The 25,700-nt window shown below is 44.4% G+C and overlaps 1 protein-coding gene across 1 annotated transcript in view; it reads right to left on the bottom strand.

The window, feature by feature from the left end:
• Nucleotides 1-25,700, bottom strand: part of Itga9 (integrin subunit alpha 9) — a 365,552-nt gene that overhangs the window by 299,673 nt on the left and 40,179 nt on the right. Inside the window, exons 5-8 of the mRNA XM_008855995.3 lie at nucleotides 13,166-13,233; nucleotides 5,978-6,107; nucleotides 2,838-2,923; nucleotides 74-142 (exon numbers count right to left, since the gene is read on the bottom strand). Of these exons, the coding sequence (XP_008854217.1) occupies nucleotides 74-142; nucleotides 2,838-2,923; nucleotides 5,978-6,107; nucleotides 13,166-13,233 (353 nt within the window). The remainder of the gene's footprint in view (nucleotides 1-73; nucleotides 143-2,837; nucleotides 2,924-5,977; nucleotides 6,108-13,165; nucleotides 13,234-25,700) is intronic.

Genomic DNA, 25,700 nt, shown 5'->3' with positions numbered 1-25,700 from the left:
GGCACAACTAAGGCCTCTGGATTGATTTGCTAAAGGGAACTGACTCCCAAATGAACCACACCAAGAACCTCACCTTTTTACCTGATGCCTGAAAAATCTTTATTAAGGTACCTGATCTTCGGTCAGCTCTAAAAATATAAACCTATGGAATGAAGAAAAAAAGAACTAGTTAGGATGGAGGCAATGACCAAAGATATCTATCAGCATCTTTCTGGTGTCTCGTGGCAGATGCACATGTGTTAGTTAATGATGATGAAGAAGTTAGCAACTCTCACCAACTCTGCTATGAAAGTGTCCTTTAATCCTGTGATGGAAACAACCACCACAGCTCCTGAACCACAGTTTGTGGAAGTCATACATGGTAAGACCCCGAAGGACTTCCCAATTACTAGTATACAATTTAACTCTCGGGGGAAAAAGTGCTTTCTTCTTTAAACTAGCTCCTTCAATGCTATGAGTTAGAGATTTAGCAGCTATCACAACCTAAGACAAAAGGGACAGAGGTAGATACTGCAAAGAACTTCCCTCAAATGAGTCCATATAATATTTAGAGCTGTGGAATCTGTGTGGATAAACACGGGTTTAGCTTGGGAAATGAGCAAACAGATATTTTCAGTCTTTAGCACTATGAATTTCATTAATGTCGGACTTTCTAAATGTACCGCATCATGGAGGTTCTTGTGTGTGTGTGTGTGTGTGTGTGTGTGTGTGTGTGTGTGTGTGTACCATGTGTGTGCAGGTGCCTGTGGAGGCCAGAAGAGAGTGTCAGATTCCCCTGAGCTGGAATTATAAAGATGGTTGTGAGCTGTCACATGGTTGCTGGAAATGGAACTTGGGTCCTCTGCAAGTGCAGATCACCACTGAATCATCTCTTCAGTCCCTCAGATTACATCTTATGCAAAGATAATCTCATGAAAACAAAGGTAAGAAGGTAAGGGGCCCTTCCCTGGAAAAGGAACAGCCATGTCAGTATGAAAACTTTGGTATCCTGACACCAGGAATGAGTGCCCAAATCCTAAAGGTCATGGTGGAGAAGTCTGGGGACACTGCTTCCTCCTCAGAAGGCGTCATCAGGGCTGTATGACTCAGAGCCAGTTCTTTCCTGAAGTTATCAGAGTTCATCTACACAATCCCCCCACCCCCACCCTATGGCTCAGAGCCCTGACTCATCTGGTTTCATTTTCAAAAGTCCTCTCTCCATAAAAGTGACACTCCAGAAACATAAGCAATGGCTGCTGACTGCTGCCCAGGACGAGCAACAGAAATGGCTTTATGAACACATCTTGGGCAAGCCCAGCCAGCTGGACAGCTCCTTAGCTCCTGACCATCTTGACTTCCTGGCTGAAGGCTCCTATTAACTATGTTCTCAGCCCAGAATTCAGATCCCACTTCTCTGAATCATGGGAGATATGGCTAGATATGAACATCAGTCCACCCTTGAGGTTGTGGGTCCAAACTTCACACCAATTCACACCATTGTTCAGTTTTTCCTGGCATTGTGGTTTGAATGTGAAATGTTCTTCACAAGCTCATGTTTTTGAACACTTGGTTCCCAGCTGGTGTCACTGCTTATGGAAGGCTGTGGAACCTTTAAGAGGTGGAGATGTGCTGAAGGAAGTAGGTCACAGGGGGTGGGCCTTGAGGTATTATAGCCTGTCCCCACTTCCTGTTTACACTCTGCTTCCTGAGTACAGATGCAATGTGATCAGCTAGCCTCCAGCTCTAACTATAATGCTTTCCCAATCATGTTAGACTGTATGCCCCTCAAACTCTAAGCCATGATAAATCTTTTTTTCCTTAAATTGCTTCTTGTCAATCATTTGGTTACAGTCATCAGTCCTGAGAAACCAATGTTGTTTTTTTTTTTTTTTTCTAAAACATTGGGAAAACAAATGAAAATCAGGCATTAAAAAGCTCTATGCCGGGCATGGTGGCGCATGCCTTGAATCCCAGCACTCGGGAGGCAGAGGCAGGCGGATCTCTGTGAGTTCAAGGCCAGCCTGGTCTACATAGTGAGTTCCAGGACAGCTGGGGCTACAGGGAGACCCTGTCTCAAAAAGACCAAAAAAAAAAAAAACTCTAAAGACACTGAGGGTGAGATCTGATTCCATGAGAAGGATTTGGGAACAGGAGGCACTTGAACTTGGACAGTACTTGTCATTCCTCTGGAGGGTGCCATGATGTCAAGGGTCTTCAAAAGTCATACTGAGTCAGCTGCAAAAATCCTCAGAAGAGTACTCAGGGAGTAATGTTCACCCTCTAAGCTTTCAAGATGAACTCTCCAAAGTGGCTAGAAGGAGAGAGTCAAAGGGTTCTTGTGGCAATTTTAATGAAGAATGTCCCCAGTAGCTTGTTATTTGAACACTTAGTCCCCTGTTGGTGGTACTGTTTGGAGGAGGTTATGGGACTTTTAAGAGATGCAACCTTGTTGGAGGAAGTGTATCACTGGTAGCAGACCTTGGGCATTTATAGCCCCCCTTACCCTTCTAGTCTCTCTCTCTCTCTCTCTCTCTCTCTGGTTCCTGTTTCCTGTGTCATGAAATGTGATCAGCCAGCTTCCTGCCTATTGCCATGCATCCTCCACCATTATGGACTGTCCCTCTGGAACTATAAGCCAAAATAAACACTTTCTTCCATAAGTTGCTTTTGGTCATGGTATTTTACCACAGCAGTAAAAAGCAACTAATACAGTTGCCTATCACTCCACCATTTACCCATCACCCCTCCAGGAGAATGTTAGGGTCAAACCAAGCTGGCACTCCCCCATAACAGGTGCAGCATGCTCCCCTCCTCTGCCTGGTGTGATGTCATGTCACACCTCAGGCTTTCCTCCTCACCTTTCCAATGCCTTCATCCTGTGGAGCACCTCCTACCACATCAGTGGTAGATGGGTGAGAGAAGTGGCCAGCAGTCACTGCATAGCCTGAATGGGATGAATAGAAAACAAGGACGTGGTTGAACAAGGTGGTCAGAAAAGAACAAATATACCTCAGAAGAAAGGTTTGCAATTAGGCACCCTAACTGGAGAGCTATTGTCGAGTTATTCTTGGGTTATAAACCCTTCTGGGAGATAAATGGCTTGTCTCATAAAAATGCATGTTTACAGGGACACTAGAGCAGGAGAGTGCTTTCTGACTGCCTTCTTTGGAATAGGAGATGTGATAAATATTTTTTTTTTACTTTGGAAAATATTCTCATGTGACACAGTACACACACTGAAGTATACGACTTAATGAGTAAGTCCACATATCTGTACACATGGAGTCCCATCTAGATCAAGAAAATGAACATAGGGCTAGCAGTACAGCTCAGTGGCAGAGCACTTGCTTGGCATACGCAAGAAATTCAATATCCAGTTTTTTTAATTTTGTGTATAGGGAAAACATGGTGAAGCATCACACCCAAGATCACAAAGCAAGATTCATACCCACTCTCTGTGACTGCAGAGACCCTGTAGTTAGCCACTAGGTCATGTCCTTTTTCAAATTTAATTTTATTTTTATTTTATGCATATGAGTGTTTTACCTATATGTATATAAGTGTACCTGTGTCATGCAATGCACACAGAGGCTACAAGAGGGCATCAGATCCTCTGGAGCTGGAGTTATAGATGGTTGTTAGTCATCATGTAAGTGCTGGGAACTGAACCCAGGTCCTCTACATGAGCATCCAGTGCTCTTAACCACTGAGTCATCTCTCCAGCCCCCATATTCTTTTTTTTTTTAAAAATTATTTATTTATTTATGTTATTTTATGTGTGTGTGTGTATTGCCTGCATGTAGGTAAGTGCACCCGTGTCGTGCAATGCCCACGGAAGACAGAAGAGGCTGTTGGGTCCCCTGGAACTGGAATTACAGACAGCTGTTAGCTGCCATGTGGGTGCTGGGATTTGAACCTGGGTCTTTTGCAAGAACAGTCAGTGTTCTTAACTGCTGAGCCATCTCTCTAGCCCCCATCATATTCTTTTTAAGAGAAGGTGAAAGAAAGGGATGATGGATGGATGGAAAGATGGTCAGTCACAAAATCTCAATATAGGAGGAATCTAGAAACAATGGGGAAAAAATCATCTGAGCTTAGCCTATCTTGCTTTCTACCTTGCTGGCAGGCTGAACTCACTCCTCTGGTCATAAGATGTATAGGTTGCTATCTATATATCCCCCTAAGACTTCACAGCCCCTTCAAATCCTGATGTGATTATGAGCTGAGTTTTGTGAGACACACACCAGCCATAATCACTTTAGTATGGCTAAGTTCTGTTCTCTGTGAGGTCGACCTCTCTCAGCCTACTGGTTCACATTGCCCCAGAGCATCATGGGTGACACCTACCCTCAACTGTTGCAGGCTAATCCCTGCAACAGATAAGGGCCTCTGATCTGGACCCAGAGAGAAACCATGGGTCCCAAAGTTCTCAGGACCTGTCCTCAGCCCCAAAGTTACCAACCAATCCCTTCTGCCTTCTCTTAAATCTCTGACTTATGTTTGCATCTCTTCTATATACTATATATATATATACCAAGCCCTGGGAATGGGAGGCAAAATCCCCACCCTCAGGGTGCTCATTGCTTAGTGAGAGACCAGTGACAGGTGCTGTCTCTGCAGCACACATGATGGGGGTCAGGATTTTGACCCTGGGTTTATAACTGACTTTGCTACCTATAAGACACATGACTTTGACAAGTTATGTAACTTCTTTGAAACACGAATAATAATAATTAATAATAATAATAAATAACATCTGCCTTATAAAGTTGTTTCAGGAATTATAAGAAGTCGTATATTACGTCTGGCACTGAATAAATGCTCAATGAATAAGCTAGACCCCAAATGAGTGGACACCCCAAACCTTAGTAAAGTACTTGCTGCGTCTGCTAGTAAGCAAACAATCAGAGTAGGGAAAGACAAGTACCAGCTCCCTACACCCACCTTGTAAGAAATTTCCAGGGACTCTCTATGCAGAAAGGGGGCTTCAAGTTTCCCTTGGCTTAATTAACATACACTAAGCAGGAAAGACAGGTATTTTGTCATTATTAAGGCTTTCTAATTTTAGCTTCATTTTCAGTCCACTTACAGCCTGAACTGATAAAAAGATAATTGTTACTGTTACTTACACAAGCAAAGACAGCCTATCTCTGTGTTTTGGTTTGGTTTTAGTTTTTGACACAGGGTCTTGCTGGGTGGCCCAGGCTGGAATCAAATTCATAATCCTCTTACCTCCACTTCCAGAGTGCTGGGATCATAGGTGTGGGCTTGCCATGCCTGGCTTATCTCTGTTCTTAAGTGAACATGGCCTTCTCTCAGCATCCTCGTTCCTTCTCCCTCCTTTCTTCCTTCCTCCCCCTCCCCTTTTCTTTGAAGCGGGATCTCTCTATGTAGCCTAGGCTAGCCTCAAATGTCCTTGGTTCTATACATTTCCTACTGAGGTTGTAGCTTCTCAAATAGCAAGGACTGAGGACCTGTGCCACTGTGCTCAACCCAGTATAATTTTTGCCTGATGGTTGCTATATTAAATTATGCCTATCTTCTTTCAAGAAGATTAAAAGGATTGAGAAAATACAAGAATTGTTCTGAGCCTTTGAGTAAACCTCAGCACTAAGCTGCCAGCTGTCGTGGAGATTCCTGATTCTTACTGTTCCTACTTGTGACCACAGCCAAAATGATCTCTAGGGAAAATCGGGACCCCAGTTCGTTCATTTTGTATCTGACCATCTGAACATGAATGATTTGTTAAAACAAGGCGATGAAACAGCTGCTTCCCTGGAGGCTCAACCATCAGATCTTAATTAAATCAGCCAACTTTGATTCAGTTTCTGCCTTTGCTCTCCTCTTTGCCATTCATGTACACACAGCAGGATGTTAAAGAACTCTAGCTGAAGTGTAACTAAACAGAATAATGGATGTAAAGACAGTATTAATAAAGCAATAATCCAAGAGTAATCACTCATGATTCTGAGTTTTATCATCTCCCTGAGCTACTCACCCAGGTAGGTATACCGCCTGTTCATGATCGCTTCATCATTCAGTTTAAAATACGTGTTGTCCGTGAGGTTCAGCACCTTGACTGTCCCAGCCCAATAAAATGAGCCTGGGGCTCCCATTATCACCAGTTCCTATGAAGACACATCCAAAGGGAAAGATAAAAACAGAACAGAGAATTAGGAGGTGTATTGAGAGCCACAGTGACTGTAAAGGAGAATGGACGGTTGTGTTTTAAATGCCTTGCTATGATTTCAGTGTGGCAACGCATACAGCACCAGGTGCCTGGAAAATGTGGAGTCTAACATACAGCCAGGATTCTCAGGACTAAAGATGAGACTAGTGAGGGGAGAGAGAATGAGCAATTAACAAAGTCCTGGTTCTATCCACCAATGAGCCTGCATGGAAGGCTTCAGCTTCATACTAAGATCAAACAAAAAAAGTGGTGAACACCTGATATGTCCTAAACCACATGACTCCAGGGAACAGTGCCCAAGAGAAGACAGGAATATCAAACCTGGAATAGTGGCTCACGCCTGTCATCCCAAAAGCTGAGAGTTGGAGGCTAGAGGATCTAGAGCTCAAGGCCAGCCTTGGCTACCTGGCAAGCTCAGAGCTAACCTAGGTTAGCCTAGCACTTTCCTCACAGTAACCTGTTTGGTGTCAGGAGCTGTGGTAGTTCTCAAAGGGTGTTGGAAAAATCATGAGTTCATGAGAGAGACTTTTCACCTGCCCTTGAGTTTGGAAGGAATTTGGAAACAATGCCCAAACACAAAGGGCACAGAAGAACATGAGTGATTCCCTCAGGACCAGTTGTGTACACAACACAGAACTCTCTCCACCTGCAGCTTGTTCTAAGCCAAAGCTCTGAGCGTCAGCACAAGACTGCAAAGGCTCTTCAGCTGAGTGAAGCATGCTGGTTTCTGATGGTGTAGATTAATCCAGAATAAAGACTGAGAACTGGATATTTATGATTTCCAAGCCTCAATCTCAAGTGATACAAAGCAGATAAGACAAAGTAATCTCATTCCTTAGAATCCTTGAGAAAGGGGCTTGGGGAATGGCTCAGTTGGTAAAGCATTTGCCACACAAGCATGATGACCTGAGTTCAATCCCCAGGACCCATGTAAAAATCCAGGCATGGTGGCACACACCTATAATTCCATTTGGGGAGGCTGAGACAAGTGGAGCCCTGGGGTTCACTGGTTAGCTAGCCTAGCCTAACCAGCAAGCTCCAGGCTCAGTGAGAGACTCTGCCTCAAAAAACACGGTAAATGGCTCCTGAGAAACAGCACATGAAGTTGACTTCTGGCCTCTACAGGTGAGTTCACACATGTGCACATGCATGTGCACACATGTACACACAATAATAATAGTAACAATAATAATAAATAATAATTTTAAACCTTGAAGACAAACTTCTTGCCTTCTTTCCCTCATCTCTTAGTCATTCACACACTTTACTATCTCCCATTCCAAACTAGTAAACTGAGTCAAACCTCATGGTTGACTGAGTTCAAGGTAGACAGCATCTTCCTGGAACCTCTTGTATTTGGCTTGTTCCACTCTCTGTGGATGATGACTGGGTCCTTTTTGATGTTGTTCATGAGTGTCAGTGAAATGTGACTGATGTTAATCCTCTCTATCCATGGAACAGCCAGTATTAGTGTTGCACATAAATGTACATAAGCAAAAGCCATGGCTACCTAAATCTAATCCCTCATAAACAGTGTGAGCTTTTTCCCAAGATGCACTGACTAGAGATGCAGGCCATCTGAATGTGGCTGAAAGGAGCTTTGGGCTTTGTCTGCCCACCGCACAGGAGCTGCAATTAAATCTGAGCTGAGGAAACATTCACTCAGTGTCTCCATTGCACATCTTCTCTTGCAATTTAGAAGTAATCTGTTATTCTAGTCTACAAAAATACCTAAAGTTGCCAGGAACTTTGTGCTTTTTCCTCAAGGACACGCAGCCTCTATAAGTCAGGGCGCTTTGATGACCTCAGGGCCACCGGCCTGCAGGTCAAGCAAGGATCTCTGGTGGGAATGCTCTGGCCCAACATGGCCACATCCAGCAACCTACAGCTCATAGCATAGGCAAGTCTGAGTATGGAGGTCAGCAGAAGGGCGGAGGAGGGAAACAGTGCCTGCCTAGCCTTTCAGCCACATTTCCTGTTCAGCTGCAGACAGCTGAAGTTCCAGAAATGAGGGAGGCAGTGGGTTCAAAGACCTCCTGTTTAAAGGGAAAGAAGCCTGGGAACCAGAGCTGAGGCTGAGGCCCAGACAGGCCAGGAGACAGAAGCTGGGGTTGGAGGGTTGTGTGGCTTCCTTCTACTCAAAGCTGCCTACCCTTTCCTGTGCAATGAGCACTCTGTCCCCATTTGTCTGCAGAGCCCAGCAGGCAATGCCAAGGGACCGTGGTTCTCTCAGGCCCTGGGTCCCCTGTCTTGTTATCCTTCCAGTCACTCTGAGCTTGAACAGCCACCTGGGCCTCTCCTACCTGCCTCTGCCCTCTCCGCATCCCTTTCCAAGCCCTCCTTCCATCTAGTTCCAATACCCCATATTCCCTGATTTATTAGTTGGTAAGGCCACAAAAATACCTTCCTCTGCCAGAATCCTTGGTCTCCCTCAGTTCTCCACCAAAATTTCAATGAGTTCTGATTTCTGCCATGAATCAATACTCTTCTCTACCCTCCAAAAGGAAAGATCTTCCCATAGTCCCGTGCTGAGCACACTCAAGCCCTTAGAGTTTCTAGCAAGGGCCAATTCTAAATTCCTAGTTCTGGCTGTGGGCATTCTCTATGTTCAAGAATATTCTAGAAACAGCTCTTTGAGTACCCTAGCACTTTCCATTCATGAATGCACACACATGCCATCCCCCTCCCTGGGGTTCTTTCTCCAGTGTTCTACCAAAAGTACAAACATTGTTCAGAAACCTAGATCAAAGTTTCCTCCCTCCACCCCACAAAGCTCTGACCACAAGACACTGGCACTTCCTGGTGTGACTTCTCCAGTCAGTTTTTTTCCTCAAGCATTACTCAAGCCAGCCCTACTGCTTGGCTGAACCACACATGGCCCCCTTCCTGGCCTGCCTCTGACCACTCCTCATTCTACGTCCTGGCCATGTCTGGCTCAGATTGCCTTTCTCACAGCCCTGCCACCACAGTGGTCATCTGCTTACGAAGGTGCAGTGGTTCCCATTGCCTGCTGGATGCAGACATACTTCCCCAGCCCACGGTAGGATCAATGGCCATAGACAATACATCATCTGCATGTTCACTGAGATGGAGAGAGGTTGGCAAACAAGACAGTGACAGGACAGGAAAAAATACTCTAAAAACTATTTAGTGGGGGCTGGAGAGGTGGTTCAGCAATTAAGAGCACTGGCTGTTCTTGCAGAAGCCCTGGGTTTGAATCCCAGCACCTGCATGGCAACTAACAACTGTCTGTAACTCCAGTTTTAGAGGATCTGACACCCTCTTCTGTCCTCCATGAGCACTGCATGACATAGGTACACTTACACACATGCAGGCATAACACTCATACACATAAATAAATAGATAAATAAATAAGCTACTTAGCAACTATGTATTAATAAACAATGTAGTTCAGTTCTATCTTTTAGTTCATATGAAATCAATTACAGAAGGAGCAGGCATAACCCTTTAAAAAAAAGATGGAGCTGGAGTGATGACTCAATTGTTAAGAGCTCTTACTCCTCTTGCGGATGACCTGGGTTCAGTTCACAGTACCCACAATAGGTGGCTTCCAACTGCCTGTAACTCCAACTCCAGAGATCAGATGCCCTCTTCCCGCCACCATGGGCATTTACAGGTGGAGCACATAAACTCAGGTAGACACATATACACATACACATAAATAAAAACTAAAAAGATAAATAAAAAACAATTTTAAAGCTATGAAAATACTAGAAGAAAATATAAGTAAATATTTTCACAGACTTAAGGAGAGCTAGAATCTAGAAAGAAAAACATCAACAGATTTATTTGACCAAATATGAATGTTTCAAGTCAAAATAATAGATATACCAGAAACACGTTGAAATACAAGGAAAAAACCAATTAAAAAAATTTTGTGCCAGCAATGATGGCACATGCCTTTAATCCTAGCACTTGGGAGGCAGAGGCAGGTGGATCTCTGTGAGTTCAAGGTCAGCCTGGTCTACCTAGCAAGTTCCTGGCCAGCTGGGGGATACAGCGAGACCCTGACTCAAAAAGACTAAAAAAAAATTGCAAAGTAAAACACTTAAAAAAAATTAGTGTTGAAAAAACATAACAAGTTTCTACAAATTGGTTTTTTTTTTTTTTTTTTTTTGGTCTTTTTGAGATAGGGTCTCCCTGTAGCCCCAGCTGTCCTGGGATTAAAGGCATGCACCACCACACCTGGCATACAAATTGTTAAGCCAGCAACAAAACCAGAATATTCAATAGTTTCTAGAAAAATAAATACAAATTGCAAGTTTTTGAAAAACATATTAAACTACAACAGTAATGGGATGTTAAAAGCAGAACAAGGGGCTGGAGAGATGGCTCAGCAGTTAAGAACACTGCTTTTTCTTGCAGAAGACCCAGGTTCGAATCCCACCATCCACATGGCCACTAACAACTGTCCTAACCCCAGTTCCAGGGATCCGACAGCCTCTTCTGTCCTCCACAGGCATTGTACGACACAGGTGCGCTTACCTACACACAGGGAATACACACATACACATAAAATAAAAATAATGAATAAAAAAATTTTAATTAAAAAAAGCAGAATAAGATTTCTTTTTTATAAATAGCAAAAATTTAAAACATTGTGAGAGAATATTGGGACAGAAGTAGCAGGGTGTGGGTGGCTAGTCAAACAGTAAAGAGTTTTGGAATAAAATTGGCCATAGTGTACCAAAATTCAGTGTTTGAATATCTTTGGACCCCATTGTGTGTTACGAGCTCTTGTGCACACAGCCCTGTGTGGTGCTCCACTGTAGTGCTACCGTGAGAATGTGGCATGTCCATCAGCAGCCACAGCTGTGGCTGGAGGCAGTGTGCTGGAGAAGACTGGAAAAGAGACAAGGTAGAAAGGAAAGATGGCCAGGGAGGTGTGGGAGGGGTGGCGTTTAGATTTTATCCACGTGGGATGAGAAGACACCGAGCGGCTCTGAGCAAGGAGAGCCATGATGCTTTTGTTGTTTGTAGAAGATGGTTCTAATGCAATCCCATTGGGAGGCAGGCTGGCAGCCAGGTAACAGGAGCTCTGCAGTGGGGAGGGAGCAAGACAACTGCAGCTGGCATGTGGTGGCCAAGGACGCAGAAAGTGTGTCTCCGTGAGGGGTTATGAGGCTACAAGGGGTGGGACTTGTGGGAGCTGATGATAGGAGAGGTAAGAGAAGAACCATTTTCATTTTAACTTCAACAGCTAAGGCACACGATAGAGCTCATCACGGGACCCTGCGTGAAACTCTGGGAAGACCAGGAGGGTCCAACCTTTTGACATCTACAAAGTTCATGCTCAAAAACTGCACAGATAAAAATTTTAAATTGCAAAAAAAAAAAAAAATCATAATATTTCAAATAAGTTTACCATTTTGTGTTGGGCCACATTCCCAGAGATCCTGGGCCATGTGGTTTCAGCATTTGGTGTAGACAGTCATGAAAGGATGCTGGAGTGAACAGAAAAAGTTACTGAAGGCCTGGACAGAAGCTAAGCACCTAGCATTTACTAGCTTGAGAGTAAATAATAATAAAACCTCTATCTACCTTTCCTCTGTGCTCTAGACTAGAATATTATATTGCCAGCTGTTTTCTGTGAATTAAACATCAGTCTCTAAATCAAGGTGAGGCAATTCATGCCTGATTTGGGGGTGATATTCTTTAGGAAGTACTGAACCAGAGAATATTGTCTTTCATCCTCAATACCATGTGTCCTCCTCCACGAGAAAAAGAGACAGGAGTCCTCAGAGACAGGCCTGGGCCTGAGATGAGGTGTTCAGGCCTTGGCCTTCCATTAATAGGAAGCTGTGGGATCAGAAATTCCGTCAGACTACTGGGCAGAAAACACATTGCACCCCTCAAGAAAAGACCCAGCCCGGAGCAAAGCAAAGCAGACAACAGTGGCAGTTAGATGACACTGTGAATTCACTAAAAGCCCCTGATCTTTAAAATGGTTAAAGGGGAGAATTTTATATTATGTATATTTGACCATTAAACATATTTTAAGGGGAGGCAATTGAGGTCCAGCATGTCTCCAGTTGGTGTGGGCAGCTTTTCTAGAAGCATGACAGCCATCACCAGGTGAAGTGGTCATACAGAAAAGCGGTCACACGGGATGCATTCTGGAGGTAAAATAGATTTTCAGATGAGCTCGGAGTGGAAAGTGCTTTTGATCTTTGGTCTGAACATGTATGTAGATGGCAGTTCTGCATCAGAGCCAAGTGTGGAACTCTACACATGGCTGACAGTCATAAAAATGTTTGCAGAAGCTTAAAGATGATGAGACTCACATAAGAAAAAAAGTCCCTGGGGACCAGGATGGCTCAGTGGGTAAGGGTGCTTTCTGCCAAGCCTGATGACCTGCGTTTGATCCCAGGAACCTTTGGGGTAGGAGAGAACCAACTTCCATGAGTTGTCCTCTGGTCTCCACACATGTGCATGCACACACACATAAATAAATAAATAAATAAATAAATAAATAAATAAATAAATAAATAAATAAATATTAAATGTCCATTTACAAAAGAAAAGAAAGTGCCTAAAAATGTCCTAGCAGTCAAAATTGATCTTGTTGCTACCAATTAGACACATTCTGAAGAGAAGGAACCTTCAGAATTCAAGAAATGAAGAGCCCTACATTGTGTATAAAATAGTCTCTCTGTGAAGGAGGAGGGGAGGGTGTAAGGTGGCACTCAGGTGCCTGACATATCTTTAAAATGCTATCAGTTCCTCCCAGGGATCTCAGACTGACTTCTATAGTACGCTCCAGGTAACCAGCCCAGCCCCCTCCACCCAGTGGTCCCTGGTCAGTTGGTGCCCTGCATCAACTACCCCAAAGGGAGGACCAAAATCCACTCACTCGTGGCTGGAGTGCCTGAACCACCAGAAAGTCTCATGTCCAGGTGTTACCCCAACCACAAAAAGAAAGACACGAACACCAAGAAGGGAAGAGGAAAACAAGTGCCACATGGCTGCACCCACCTCGGTGAAGAAGCCTGCTATCCCGGCCTGGCAGGAGCCATGCTCTTCCCCGTATTTCTTCTTATACTCTGGAGGGAGAGGATGGAAAAAGAAGCAGACCACAGCCATGTCAGTGTGTGCCAGGCGCGTGTGGAGCTGACCACTTCCCCCATGACTCTGTGGGCTGGGCACAGGGATGCCATCCAGCCCGAGGCATAAAAGGAAGGTTCCCCAGAATCTATCAGACCTCAAAAATCCAGGCTGCAAAACCATAGCCAGGCTGCCAAGTGTCTCAGAAGATTTCCTCCATTCATGCAGGGAGAAAAGAGGAGTGGCAGCCACAGTAACTAACTGGAAACTGGGGGCAATTATTCCATGGACTTCAGAAAGGACCGAGATCCCTAGAGGGCCCAAGGAACTGAAAACAGGATCCACAGATGGACTACTGTGGACATTTCTGTGTGGAGTCCCCTGGAAAGGGACCAACCCTCCCAGAAAGCCACGCTGTATGGCTGCAGGCCAACAGCCCTCTCCCAGGAAACCAAAAGCAAACCATCCACCTGTGGGCTAAGAAAGAGGAGATGCACCAGACTGGCCCCAGCATGTGCTCACACTCTCATGGCCTGCTGGTGTGCTTGAACCTCATCTGCCTCATGTGGAAGGCTGAACAGGAAGCTCTATGAACCAAAAGAAAACTGATGGTGGGGATGGGATGATGACTCAGTTAATACAGTGCTGGCCATACAAGCATGAGAACCTATGTACAGTCTCTAGAATCCGTGTTTCTTAAAAAGACGGGCATGGTGGTACATGCTTGCAATCCCAGCACTGGCAGGGATGGGGGTGGGGGTAGATATAAGAAGAACTTTGCTGGGGCAGGAGAGATGGCTTAGCAGTTAAGAGAACTGGCTGCTTGCAGAGGAACCAAGTTTGGTTCCCAGAACCCATGTGGTGGCTAACAACTGTCTTTAACTCCAGTTCCAGGGGATCCAATGCCCTCTTCTGGCCCTCATGGGTATTACATGCACGAGTACATATACATACAAGCAGGCAAAACCCTCATACACATAAAGTAAAAATAAGTAAATAAATAAAAAGGATCCTTCCTACCTAATTGGTGAGCTCCAAGCCAATGAGAGACTCTGTCTCAAAAAACAAGGTAGATGGCATCCAAAGTCAACCTCTGGCCTCCACATACAAGAGCACACACGTGCACACACATGTACACACTCACACACATAAACACAATTACACTCACATGCACATACACTAAGTGATAAGTAAGCTCCCTTGCTGCTGTCTTCCACAGGTCCCCCAACTGCTGGCAAAAGGGATGAGCTGTTGTTGCTGTTTTACTTTTAAGTTGTCCAGGAAGAAAGGGAGGTGACTTGATGGTACTTAGTATCTCCAGGGCTTTGTGTGACTTGCCTCCCTCCCTTCCTATCATTTGATTGATTCCCCTGTTCCTGGTAACCCACCTCCCCACTCATCAATAGGTAAGAATACTGAGGCTCAGAGAGGTAAAGTGAGCCACCCAGGGTCACACAATTACTAAACTCACATTCTTCCACTTCTGGGGTCTAACAAAGGTTTTGCAAAGTGAGTGATTTCACAAAACCAGAAGATGGGTTATTTAAGTCATCTCAGGAGTAAAGACAAGGAGGTAGAGAGATTCCAGGTGACCCAAATTCTTACAATGTGGCAATAACATTGCAGGAAACTTTCATGCTGGAGCTGGGGAGTAAGGAACCTAGTGACCCTACAAAAACCCTCCGGCTCTTGGCAAATCTCTAGTACCATTAAAGGTAATGTAATTATTTTGGAAACACAAAATAAATAATATAGAGGAACAATGAAACTGTGATTGCAACTTGCTGCCACTTCCTGTAGCTCAAAGTGTGTACTCTAGGAGGAGGGGGAAAAGGGCCCTAGGGAAATAGATGGAGTAATTCAGTTTCTAACAACACTCACCACAGATCCAAGTAACATTTTCCAGTAAGTGGTCATTAATCGACTGCTAAATTACAACAGAATGTCAATTGAGTTACTCCTCTCTGTGCTGGCTCCCGCTGTGTCCTGTTATAAGGAGAACCCCCAGCTGACAAGCAGCCTCACAGACAACAAGGCAAAATCCTGCAACCAAGGCTGGGGGAAGGGTATGTGCAAAGAAATAAATCCTGTATCAAACTGCAGAATACAAGATACAAAGTAAATATAAGCCCTGCATGGAAAAGCACAGTAGCTACATATTAAACCTGGAAGTTCTGGGCAAGGGTAGTCACACTACAGACAACAGGTGTCATTCCTCAGTCTCCCCGTCCACCTTGGTTCCTTTTTTTTTGCTTTATGTGTATAAGTGTTTTGTCTATGAATATGTAAGTGCACTATCTGTGTGCAATGCCCACAGAGGCCAAAAGAGGGCATCTGATTCCCTGGAACTGGACTTAGGGATGGTTGTTAACCACATGTGGATGCTGGGAACAAAATCCAGGTCTTCTGCAAGAGTAGCCAATGCTCTAACTACTGAGCCATCTCTTCAGGCCCCTGGCCTTGTTTTATAAGAGAGAGTCTCTCACTGACCCTGGAGCTCACTGATTAGGTGAGGCTGGCTGGCACAGATCTGAGATTACAAGCATATATCACCATGCCTGGTTATTTACTTGAATGCTGGGGATGGAGCTCAGGTCTTCCTGCTTGTAGGCCAAGCACTTTAGGACTGAGCTATCTTTCCAGTCCCTGAAACTGTAACTCTTTAAAAACATGCAACACATAAAGACTTAAAGAGCCCAATGAAACAATTTTGCTTGACAAAATTCAGCCTCATAAATTTGACACAAATGGCAATTCTGTGCAGAAGTTGTATCTTTTAAAACAGTCTCTAGGTCTCTGACTGGGACTGGGGCTCTAAAAACAGCACACAGAACTTCACTGTGCCCTTATCAACCTCCTTCCACACTGTGCTGGTGTTCCCTACCTTAGGGGCCAAAATTCCTGAGATAGCCCCATGCTGACCCAGGCTAAGGGCCTACAGGGGGAAGCCAACATTGGCAGTTCAACCTCAGCTAGCAAGAGGCACTGTTCTGAGACTGTACTCTCCAAGCTCTGCCCCACCCCAGAGCCAAAGGCCTGGGACACATGGGAAGCAGGCATCAGCATTTCTTACACATTTTGGAGCCATCAGGTCAAGACGTCTTCTGTAGAGTGAGAACCAATGTGGAGGCCTGTCTGGATCCTACCACCCAAAGTTCCCCGTTAGAGGACAGGCCACCTTCTGACCTCTCAGAAACTTCTGTGGCTCTGTCATAAACACCCACAATGTACAATGGGATGCTGTGTGTTCCTCTGTCACCCCAGCTTACCCTCACCACACACACTCGGAGGTGGAGGTAGACTGGTCACTCTATTCTAGGAAGTCTCAGATTCCTAGGATGGTAGAGATTCCATAGTCTCCAGGCACCTCTTCAGTTCCTCTCTCCAGGTGACCATGCAGATAAAGATAAATGACACACTTTTAATCACAAATATGGCTCAACACAAATATGAGTTGATTAGCCTAAGTGTCCCATCACAAGCCTAGGATGTACCTGATTGTACTTGACAGTGACATGTTGCCTGGCAGTGGGCTCATGCTAGACTGGAGTCCAGGTGAAAATGTACAGGGGAGGCATGGTCCTTCTGCCACCAACGCCCTGAACTCTGCAATCTGCCTCCCCATGGACCTGTCCTTTCAGCCTCTAATTGGTTGGGCTTCAACCATCCAGCCCTGCTTGAAAAGGCCTTGTGTTCCAGTCACAGGAAATCTTGGACTCTAGACCTGATGCCACCAGTAACCCAGACACCTAAGGACAGTAAAGGTGTGCCAAGAGTATGGAAAAGACCCACAGTGCAGATTTTTCCACACTGGCTATACCTTGTGCAAGTCTGTTCTTTCTGGGCCTCAGGAAAAGCAGGACAGAGCATCTGGCTCTTCAATCCATGCCTGCCCCTGCCAGAACTTTCACTGACTATCACGGAAGACTTGAGAGCAGTGACACAGCCAGGGATGCAAGAGGCAACACCCCAAGAATGCAGTGACATAAAGTCACTGTGCCTGTGCTCATGACCTCCCTTACAATGCAGAGCAGAGCCCTGAAGGTTGTGAGCAGCTTCACTGAAGGACCCCAGAGCTGCCCCTGACCCACCCCCAGCTTGGAGCACAGCAGCATCAAGCTGCAGGGTCCTGAACCCCCAGTTGGTTGGGAATACAGCTCAATTGGTAGAGTACCTGCCTAGCATGCACTAGGTCCTAGTTTCTATACCCAGCAATGCATAAACAGGATGTGGTAATATATGACTGCAAAAGTTCAAGGTCATCCCTGGCTACATAGGGAATTGGAGGCCAACCTGGGCTACAGGAGACTGCCTCAAAAACAAACAATAGCATGCTACACACTAGATGTTTGCCAGTCCTAGCTAAGTGAAAACGGCCACACAACACATAAGTGACATTGAGGTATTCTTACAATGTAAGGGACTTTCCCAACATACATTGACCAGACCCACCAGACACAGCACCTGCCCACCACAATTGTCTCCCTTGTGTTATTTCTGTGAATCAGGGACACAGCTGGCATTTAACTTGGTTCTTCTTTAAAAAAAAAATTATACAAAGAGGGCAGGTCTGAACTCTCTTGTCTGAACTTTTTCTGAGGAAGCATGGACAAATACCTGCTCTCTCAGGTAGGACATCAATAACAGCCCAAAGTCTGATTCCACCAAAGTCCAACTTGGGGAACCAATGAGTTTATTAGGCTTATTACAGAGCACGGGCTCAGGGTTGCTTACAGGAGCATCACCATAAAGTCTCACTTTGGCATGGACAACCACTTCCTCATAGCTGCATAGACAGAGCCCTTTGAGTTAATGTCCTATATATACTTGAGCACCTCCCAACCATGGACAGCTTGAGCAGAATTACATCCAGGTGGAAGGGGGCACAGGAGGGAGTGACTGAGATCTCAAGTGAGGGTCTAATGACCCCTCTTACCCTTCCTTCTATGAAGGACTATCACAGGCTCCATCTTGAAGGTCTCTTGTGAGTTGTTACAGCTGCTTCTGATAGTAATGGCTGTTGTGATCAGAGGACAGCATTCCACAACATCCCTATAACACCCCCACAAAGCAGGTACAGTTGATCTGTGGTTTCTGCATCCACAGAATCTACTAAGCCCCAGATAGAAAATGTTTGAGAAAATCAAGAGTGGTGGCTCACAGCTGTAATCCCAGCACTGGAGAGACTGAGTCATAGGTATTACTATGAGTTCAAGGTTAGCCTGGGCTACAAAGTCAGTTCCTGGCCAACCTGGGCTACAATGTGAGACTCTTGTCACAAAAAGCCAAACAAGGGCTGAGGAAATGGCTCAGCAGTTAGAGCATTTGCTATGTAAGCAAGATCCCCAGAACCCATGTAAATACTGGGTGGGCATAATAGCCCCCTGGAACTCCTGCCCTAGGAGGTGGGGACATGGAATCCTCAGAGTAGGCTGCCTAGCAAGACTTGCCTTACAGTGAGCTTTGAGTTTGGCTGAGAGACCATGCCTCAAAAGAATAAGGTAGAAGAGCTATCAAGGAAGATTCCTGATATCAGCCCAGGGCTTCCACATGCACATGCACACATACTTTATGCCCACACACATGTAAACATGCCCATGAAAATAGGGGGAGGGGCAAACAAAAGGACTGAAGATGTAGCTGAGTTGGTAGAGTGATTGTTTCCCATGCTGAGACCCTCATTTCCAACCTCAGCAGCACATAAATTGGGTGTGGGAGTGCATGCCTGTAATCCCACACTTGGGAAGTAGGATCAGGAGTTCAAGGTTGTCTTCAGTTGTTTAACAACTTAAAAACCAGCCTGGGTAACCTAAGACCCTGTAATATCTATGTCTATATACCTAATATATCTGTATAGAGATGTAGATAGATGTAATTTTTAATATTTTATTTTTTATTTTATGTATATGAGTGTTTTATCCACATGTATATACGTGTACCCATGTTGTGCAATGCCCACAGGGGTCAGAAGAAGGCATCAAATTCTCCTGGAACTGGTTATTAGCCACTACGTGGGTTCTGAGAATCGAACCCATGTCCTCTGCAAGAGCAGCCAGTGCGCCAGCTCTTAGCTGTAGAGCTATCTCTCCAGCCCCATGACAGATGTAATTTAAAGTCTATGGCAGGTTATATGCAAGTATGACCACTTATATGTGGGACTTGAACATCCAAGGACTTTGGCATCCAAAACCGTCCTGGAACCAATCCCTTATGGATACTGAGGGCTAAGAACACAGAATTACTCTAATACTCAAATCCTTAAAACCTTCATTCAAACAAACCCCCCAAACTTGATTCTGCTTGTCCAAGCCTGAGACTGAAGGACAACCTGTACACAAAGCTATGGGGGGCTGGAGGGAGTAGGTAGAGCCAGAGACAAGGGGCTAACAAGCCCAAGAACCATGAGTCACACCCCTGCCTCCTTTGAGAAGTTCAGGAAAGGCAGGGTGGAGGGACAGGGAGTAGCCACCTATGTTCCCAGGAAGAACTTTTTCAACAGAAACACAAAGACGCTGGGACCCAGCATCTGATTGCGCCTGGGCTCGCCCACTTAGTCTTCAAAGGTCCCTACAGTCACGGCCCCCAGAGAGGCCTGCAAAGTTCTACTCCCTGCTCAGCTGCAGAGCAAAACATTTAGGCACCTCAAAGATGCAGGGGAGAAGCAGGCTTGCCTGCACTGTAAGGAGCCCAGCTGTTCAACCAGGGGAAACTGAATCTGCTAGGCAAAGACAGGGCTGAACAAGTGGGCCTAGAAAACAGGGTAGAGACCTGTCTGCCATGGGTGGGCTTGATTTGCTTGGCCAGCATCACACACTTTAATTCATGAAGTCTAGGGCTCCCCCTCTTAGACTGGTAGTGTTTTCCTTGGTTTCGATGCTGGTTTTATTAACCCTGCCTAAACAGAAGGCAATTCAGGCACGAAGCAAAATACAGGTTTCCAAGAGCTCTCAGTCTCCTACCTGAAGTTAACAAATTGTAATCAGTGTGAGAGAGTCATGGAACCGGATGCCAGGGTAAACCAGCCCAAGAAAGACTCACACAGAGGAACAACGGAGCATCTATTCTTCCTGGGAATCTGACTTCTGATTACACACTGTAGAAAATGACATTTCCCAAAGCCAGTCGTGTGTGTGTGTGTGTGTGTGTGTGTGTGTGGTTTCATAAAGACAATTGCTTTCCAGTATACCACCCCCTCCTGCTTCCTCCTCTAAGTCTCTCCCTCCCCATTTCCCCTCAGTCTCCTTCCTTCCAAAGTCTGCTTGTGCTTTCATACCGTACATATATATGTGATATATTATATATTATAAATAATCACACATACTAACCATGCATATATGATGTTATAATCACACATGCAAACCATATATATGTTATAAATAATCATACAAACCATACATAATGATATTATATATAATCATATGTGTGTATGCCATCAAGGAGTGATGAATATCTTAATATTGATAATGATTTAGGGGTCAAGGTTTATAGGCATAACAGATATATATGTTTTAGGTATCTATAAAGAATTCTAAGAATGCCTGGTAAGGTGGCACATGCCTTTCATTCCAGCACTCAGGAGGCAGAAGCAAGCATATCTCTGTGAGATCAAGGTCAGCCTGGTCTACATAGCAAGATCCAGACCAGCTAGAGATACACAGTGAAACCCTGTCTCAAAAAAAAAAAAAAAATAGAATTCTAAGACCCATAAATATAACAAAAATATGCCATTTATTTTCATGAATCTGGCTTATTTGATTTAAGGGGATGATGTCAAGCTCCATCCATTTTATTGCTAACAACAGAATTTCAGTTTTTTTAAATATTTTATTTATTATTTTTATGTGTATGTGTGTATGGCCTGCATGTAATTAAGTGCACCCGTGTCCTGCAATGCCCACGGAGGACAGAAGAAGCTGTCGGATCCCCTGGAACTGGAGTTACAGTTGTTAGCTGCCATGTGGGTCCTGGGACTCGAACCTGGGTCTTCTGCAAGAACAGCCAGTGTTCTTAACCGCTGAGCCATCTCTCCAGACCAGAATTTCAGTTTTTTTAACCCATTCATCTTTTGATCACATCTAGACTGGCTCTGGAATTTGGTAATTGTGCACAGTGCCAGGTGTCTGTGCGGAATGCGGACTTACAGTCTTTCAGGTAAACAGCCAAAGGTGGGTGGTATAACCTACTCAATATGGTAGTTCTATTTTTAGCTTTTTTCAAAGCTAGTCCATGTGTGTGCACGCACATGTGTGTGTGCATGTGTATGTGTGTGTGTGTGCACATGCGTGCAGAGGTGCCCTCACCAATGTGTGAGCATGTGGAAGACAGGGGTCGATGTCCATGCTTTCCTCAGTCGGAGGCCCTGCTGCCTGTCTCTGCCTCACATCTCACTGGCAGACACTTGGCTTTTACATGGATGCTGGGGATCCAAAGTCAGACCCTCACACTGCTATAGCAAGCCCTTCCCCCACCGAGCCATCTCCAGCTCAAAGCCAGTCTTTTTACACACTGATTCAAAAACAGGTTTTCCATCGTTACTCAGCTTAACTAGGAAATAAAATAGTGGGGAAAACTGCACTCTGCCTTAAATTATTTCTGACTGTCATCAAGGAGTAATAAAGTTCTTAATAACTGCTAATTAAACAATTATTTAGGGGCCAATGCTTATCGGCACACAGATCTGTAATAACAAAAAGGGCATTTCTCTCTCTGTCTCTCTGTCTCTGTCTCTCTCTCTCTCTCTCTCACACACACACACACACACACACACACACACACGCGCGCGCGCGCGCGCGCGCGGTCTTCCATCTACATGGGAACAAAAGAGCAACTCTCTAAATAGCTTAAGAAAGGAAGCGAGAAAAACTTCTCTAATTCCTCGTAAGCTGCAGGAAGCACTGAAGACAAGCTACACAAAGTAATTGAGAAAGGGGCTTTAAGAGGAGAAAAGAGGGGCTGGAGAGATGGCTCAGTGGTTAGGTTCGATTCCCAGCATCCACGTAGAGGGCACAAGTGTCTGTAACTCCATTGTGAGGGGATCTAATGCTTTCTGCAGGCATTGTACCACATGGGTTATGTACAATGCAGTATATATTAAAAATAATAAAGATTCACTTTTTTTAAAAAAGAGGAGAAAATATCTTTAGAGATATCTAATAGTTTTGGCCTATCCATTCATTTTACAGCTCAAGATTCTATTGTTCAGGCAGTATCAGAAATTTACCTAAAGCCACACAGTTCCTTAGCCTCTACGGCAGCGCTAAATGGCAGGGGCTGCTGACTCCCCAGCTCCTTCTGCCACCATTCCTGCTTGTTCTTCCAAAACAAGGTTAACCATCAAAGATCAGTGGACAAACAGAATGTGGTATATGGCTACAGTGGACTATTATTCTGTCTTGAAAAGGAAAGAAATTCTGACACATGGAATACTAGGCGAAGTCAGCCAGTCACATATTTGGGTACATATTGGATAATCCAACTTTTATGAGATACCTATAGTAAACAGAGTCATAGAAGTGGACTGGTGGTTGCCAGGAGCCGAGGGAGAAGGAGGATGAATGGGGACAGTCTTAGACCGGAATGATGAAAGAGTCCTGGAGCCGAGTGGTGCTGACAGTTGTCCAGTGTCACTGGCCTTGAGGCACAGAATCCCACTCTTCAAAAATGGTTACCGTGTTAACTAGTATATTATGTATCTTTTATGACACTAAAAAATTATGAAAGAGGGCTAGAGAGATGTCTCAGAGGTTAAGAGCACTTGTTGCTTTTACAGAGGACCTGGGTTCAATTCTCAGTACCAACATCAGGTGGCTCACAACTACCTGTAACTCCAGCTCCAGGGGATTTGACACCCTCTTCTGGTGAGTGCACTGTACCTAGGTACACACACATACACACACACACACACACACACACACACACACACACACAATTAGAAAGAAAATAAATGTTTTTTTTTAATTACATAAAAAGAATGTTGTGACCCTTTAACAATTGCTTCCATTCAGGGTCTGGCACCCCTTATTCTGCCTCCTCTCCACATCAGAAGCAGCAGCAAGCCACCCTAACAGTCACAGAACAGTGTGTGTGTATTCAGATTGGTACCATTGGTCACATTTCATCCCTCCATAAAACACAACCCTGGACACAGGGCAGTCACATTTCAGTGAGACCCCCAGCTGAGAGCAGAGTAGAATTCAATTTTGTGACCAAACCTAAAAGACGCGTTAAATAACTAGTGCTAAAACATGAGCAGATGAACTGCTGCTCAGATATCAAAGCCGAATGTGGGGAAGTGAAAGAGACCCAGGACGCAGAAACACTGGCCTCTGCTGTGTCTTACCAGGCTAAGGCTGAGCCTGCCTAGTACCTGCAATACTTACCTATAGATTATGAAAAACATAGCAAAACTGAAAGATGATCCTAAAAGTTGATAGTGTAATGTCTTGAAAATTCACAACATAAAAAAAATGGGAGATTTTTTTTCTGTGATGGTTCATAGCCCTCAGGAAATTATAAAGGAAACCAACATCTAACAGAAAAGGTTCTAAGGTAAAATCAATGCTAAATGGAAAAGGCCGACATGTGAGCTTTACCAGCTTCCTCTGAGTCTCAATTTTCTGGGATATATTGACTCCAGCCAATGAGAAAGAAGCAGGCAGATCTCTGTGAGTCTGAGGCCAGCCTGGTCTACATAGTGAGTTCCAGAGCAACCAGGGCTTACAAAACCCTGTCTCATAAAACAACAGCAACAATAACAAAAACACTCGCCCAAAATGATGTGGTCATAAGTAAGATCACTAATGTTGAGTGCCTGTCTGAATTCCTGGCACCTCATAGGTGCTCAGTAAGTGTCAGATGAGTTTGAATCTGGGAGTTTCTCAGAGACAAACAATCCCCCAGATACATAGACGGGCACTTTTAGGAGAAGAGTCTCAAAATTTGGACAACTGTAAGAAGATATTAGAAAATGCAACTTAAGTAGTAATTCCATACAGTGCATGGAAACTTATTTGAAGTATCAAATCCATTTTTACCCCAGAAAAAAATAGGTCCTGATTCCAAGAAAAAACTCAAGGAGACTTTGAATCCCAAAGAGTGTCTACCAGAGATCTGGACTTCTTTCAGCTCTGACTGTCCCATGGAGCAACTCTTCATTTCATATGTGTGTGTTTGTGTGTCTATTTGTGTACACATGTTCATTTGTATGTGTAGGTACCCCTGTGTGTGTGTCTGTCTGTTCATTTGTGTATACATGTTCATTTGTATGTGTAGGTACCCGTGTGTGTGTGTGTGTGTGTGTGTGTGTGTGTGCAAGCATGCACGTGTGTGGAGGCCAGAGGCTGACATCAGCTGTATTCCCCAATTGTTCCCACTTTCTATCCTGTGGCAGGGTCCCTCACTGAACCTGGAGCTCTCTACTTCATTTAGATTGGCCAGTTAAGAGAGCCAAATCCTCCTGTCTATGCCTCCCCAGAGCTGGAATTACAACTGTGGGCTGCGCAACTGGTTTTTTCTAAACCTGGGTTCTGGGGGTTCATGCCTATACCACAAGCACTTTACCAACAGAGCCATCTCTCCAGCCTCAGGTCCCTCTTCTTTTTAAAAAACAAATATTTTATTTATTATTTTTTATTTTATGTGTATGTGTGTATTGCCTGCATGTAGGTAAGTGCACCCATGTCGTGCAATGCCCACGGAGGACAGAAGAGGACGTGGGGTCCCCTGGAACTGGAGTTATGGACAGTTGTTAGCTGCCATGTGGGTGCTGGGATTCGAACCCGGGTCTTCTGTAAGAACAGCCAGTGTTCCTAACTGCTGACTCATCTCTCCAGCCCCAGGTTCTCTTCTTAACTGGCCAAAATGCAGAGTAGCATCCTCTTTTTAAAAATTCATTGTATTTATTTTAGTGAGATAATATTTCCAAAAGCTCTTTGAAAACCATAAAGTCCTGTGTAAAGATAGAACACTTTATTTAATAAAAATGGATGGGTCTTGCTCTTGAATTTGTAAATGGACAGACCTAAGCCTTTTATGGTTCCTTCTAAAACAAAACAAAAGCACACCCAAACCTTGACTGCATTTCATTTGTAAATGGATCATGATTGATTTTTATCCCTTGTGGGGTCATGGCCTACAGCATTAAGAAAGGGAAAAAATATATATCTTTACATTTGAATGAGTGATCTAGTTCCTTCCCAGGGCCTGACCACAGTCCTGGGAAATGCACATTAGAGATAAAGGTTGCTCCCCAGCTGCTCCCCAAATAAAGATGATGCTGTAGAAAATAAAGATGATGCTGTAGAAATCTCTGGAATCAATAGAGCAATCTTAATGCACAATTCAATCTAATCAATTTAGACTGCATCAACTCCAAACTTAAGAATATTTACACACACAGCACAAGTTAAATCAGGTCCTTTAAAAAAAAAAAAAAAAAAAAGGGGGGGGAGAAATTAACAAAAAAAAT

This window comes from Nannospalax galili, unplaced genomic scaffold (genome assembly GCF_000622305.1).
Source record: "Nannospalax galili isolate Female #2095 unplaced genomic scaffold, S.galili_v1.0 scaffold1210, whole genome shotgun sequence".
Lineage (NCBI taxonomy): Eukaryota > Metazoa > Chordata > Mammalia > Rodentia > Spalacidae > Nannospalax > Nannospalax galili.
This window is presented reverse-complemented; position numbering and strand designations above follow the sequence as displayed.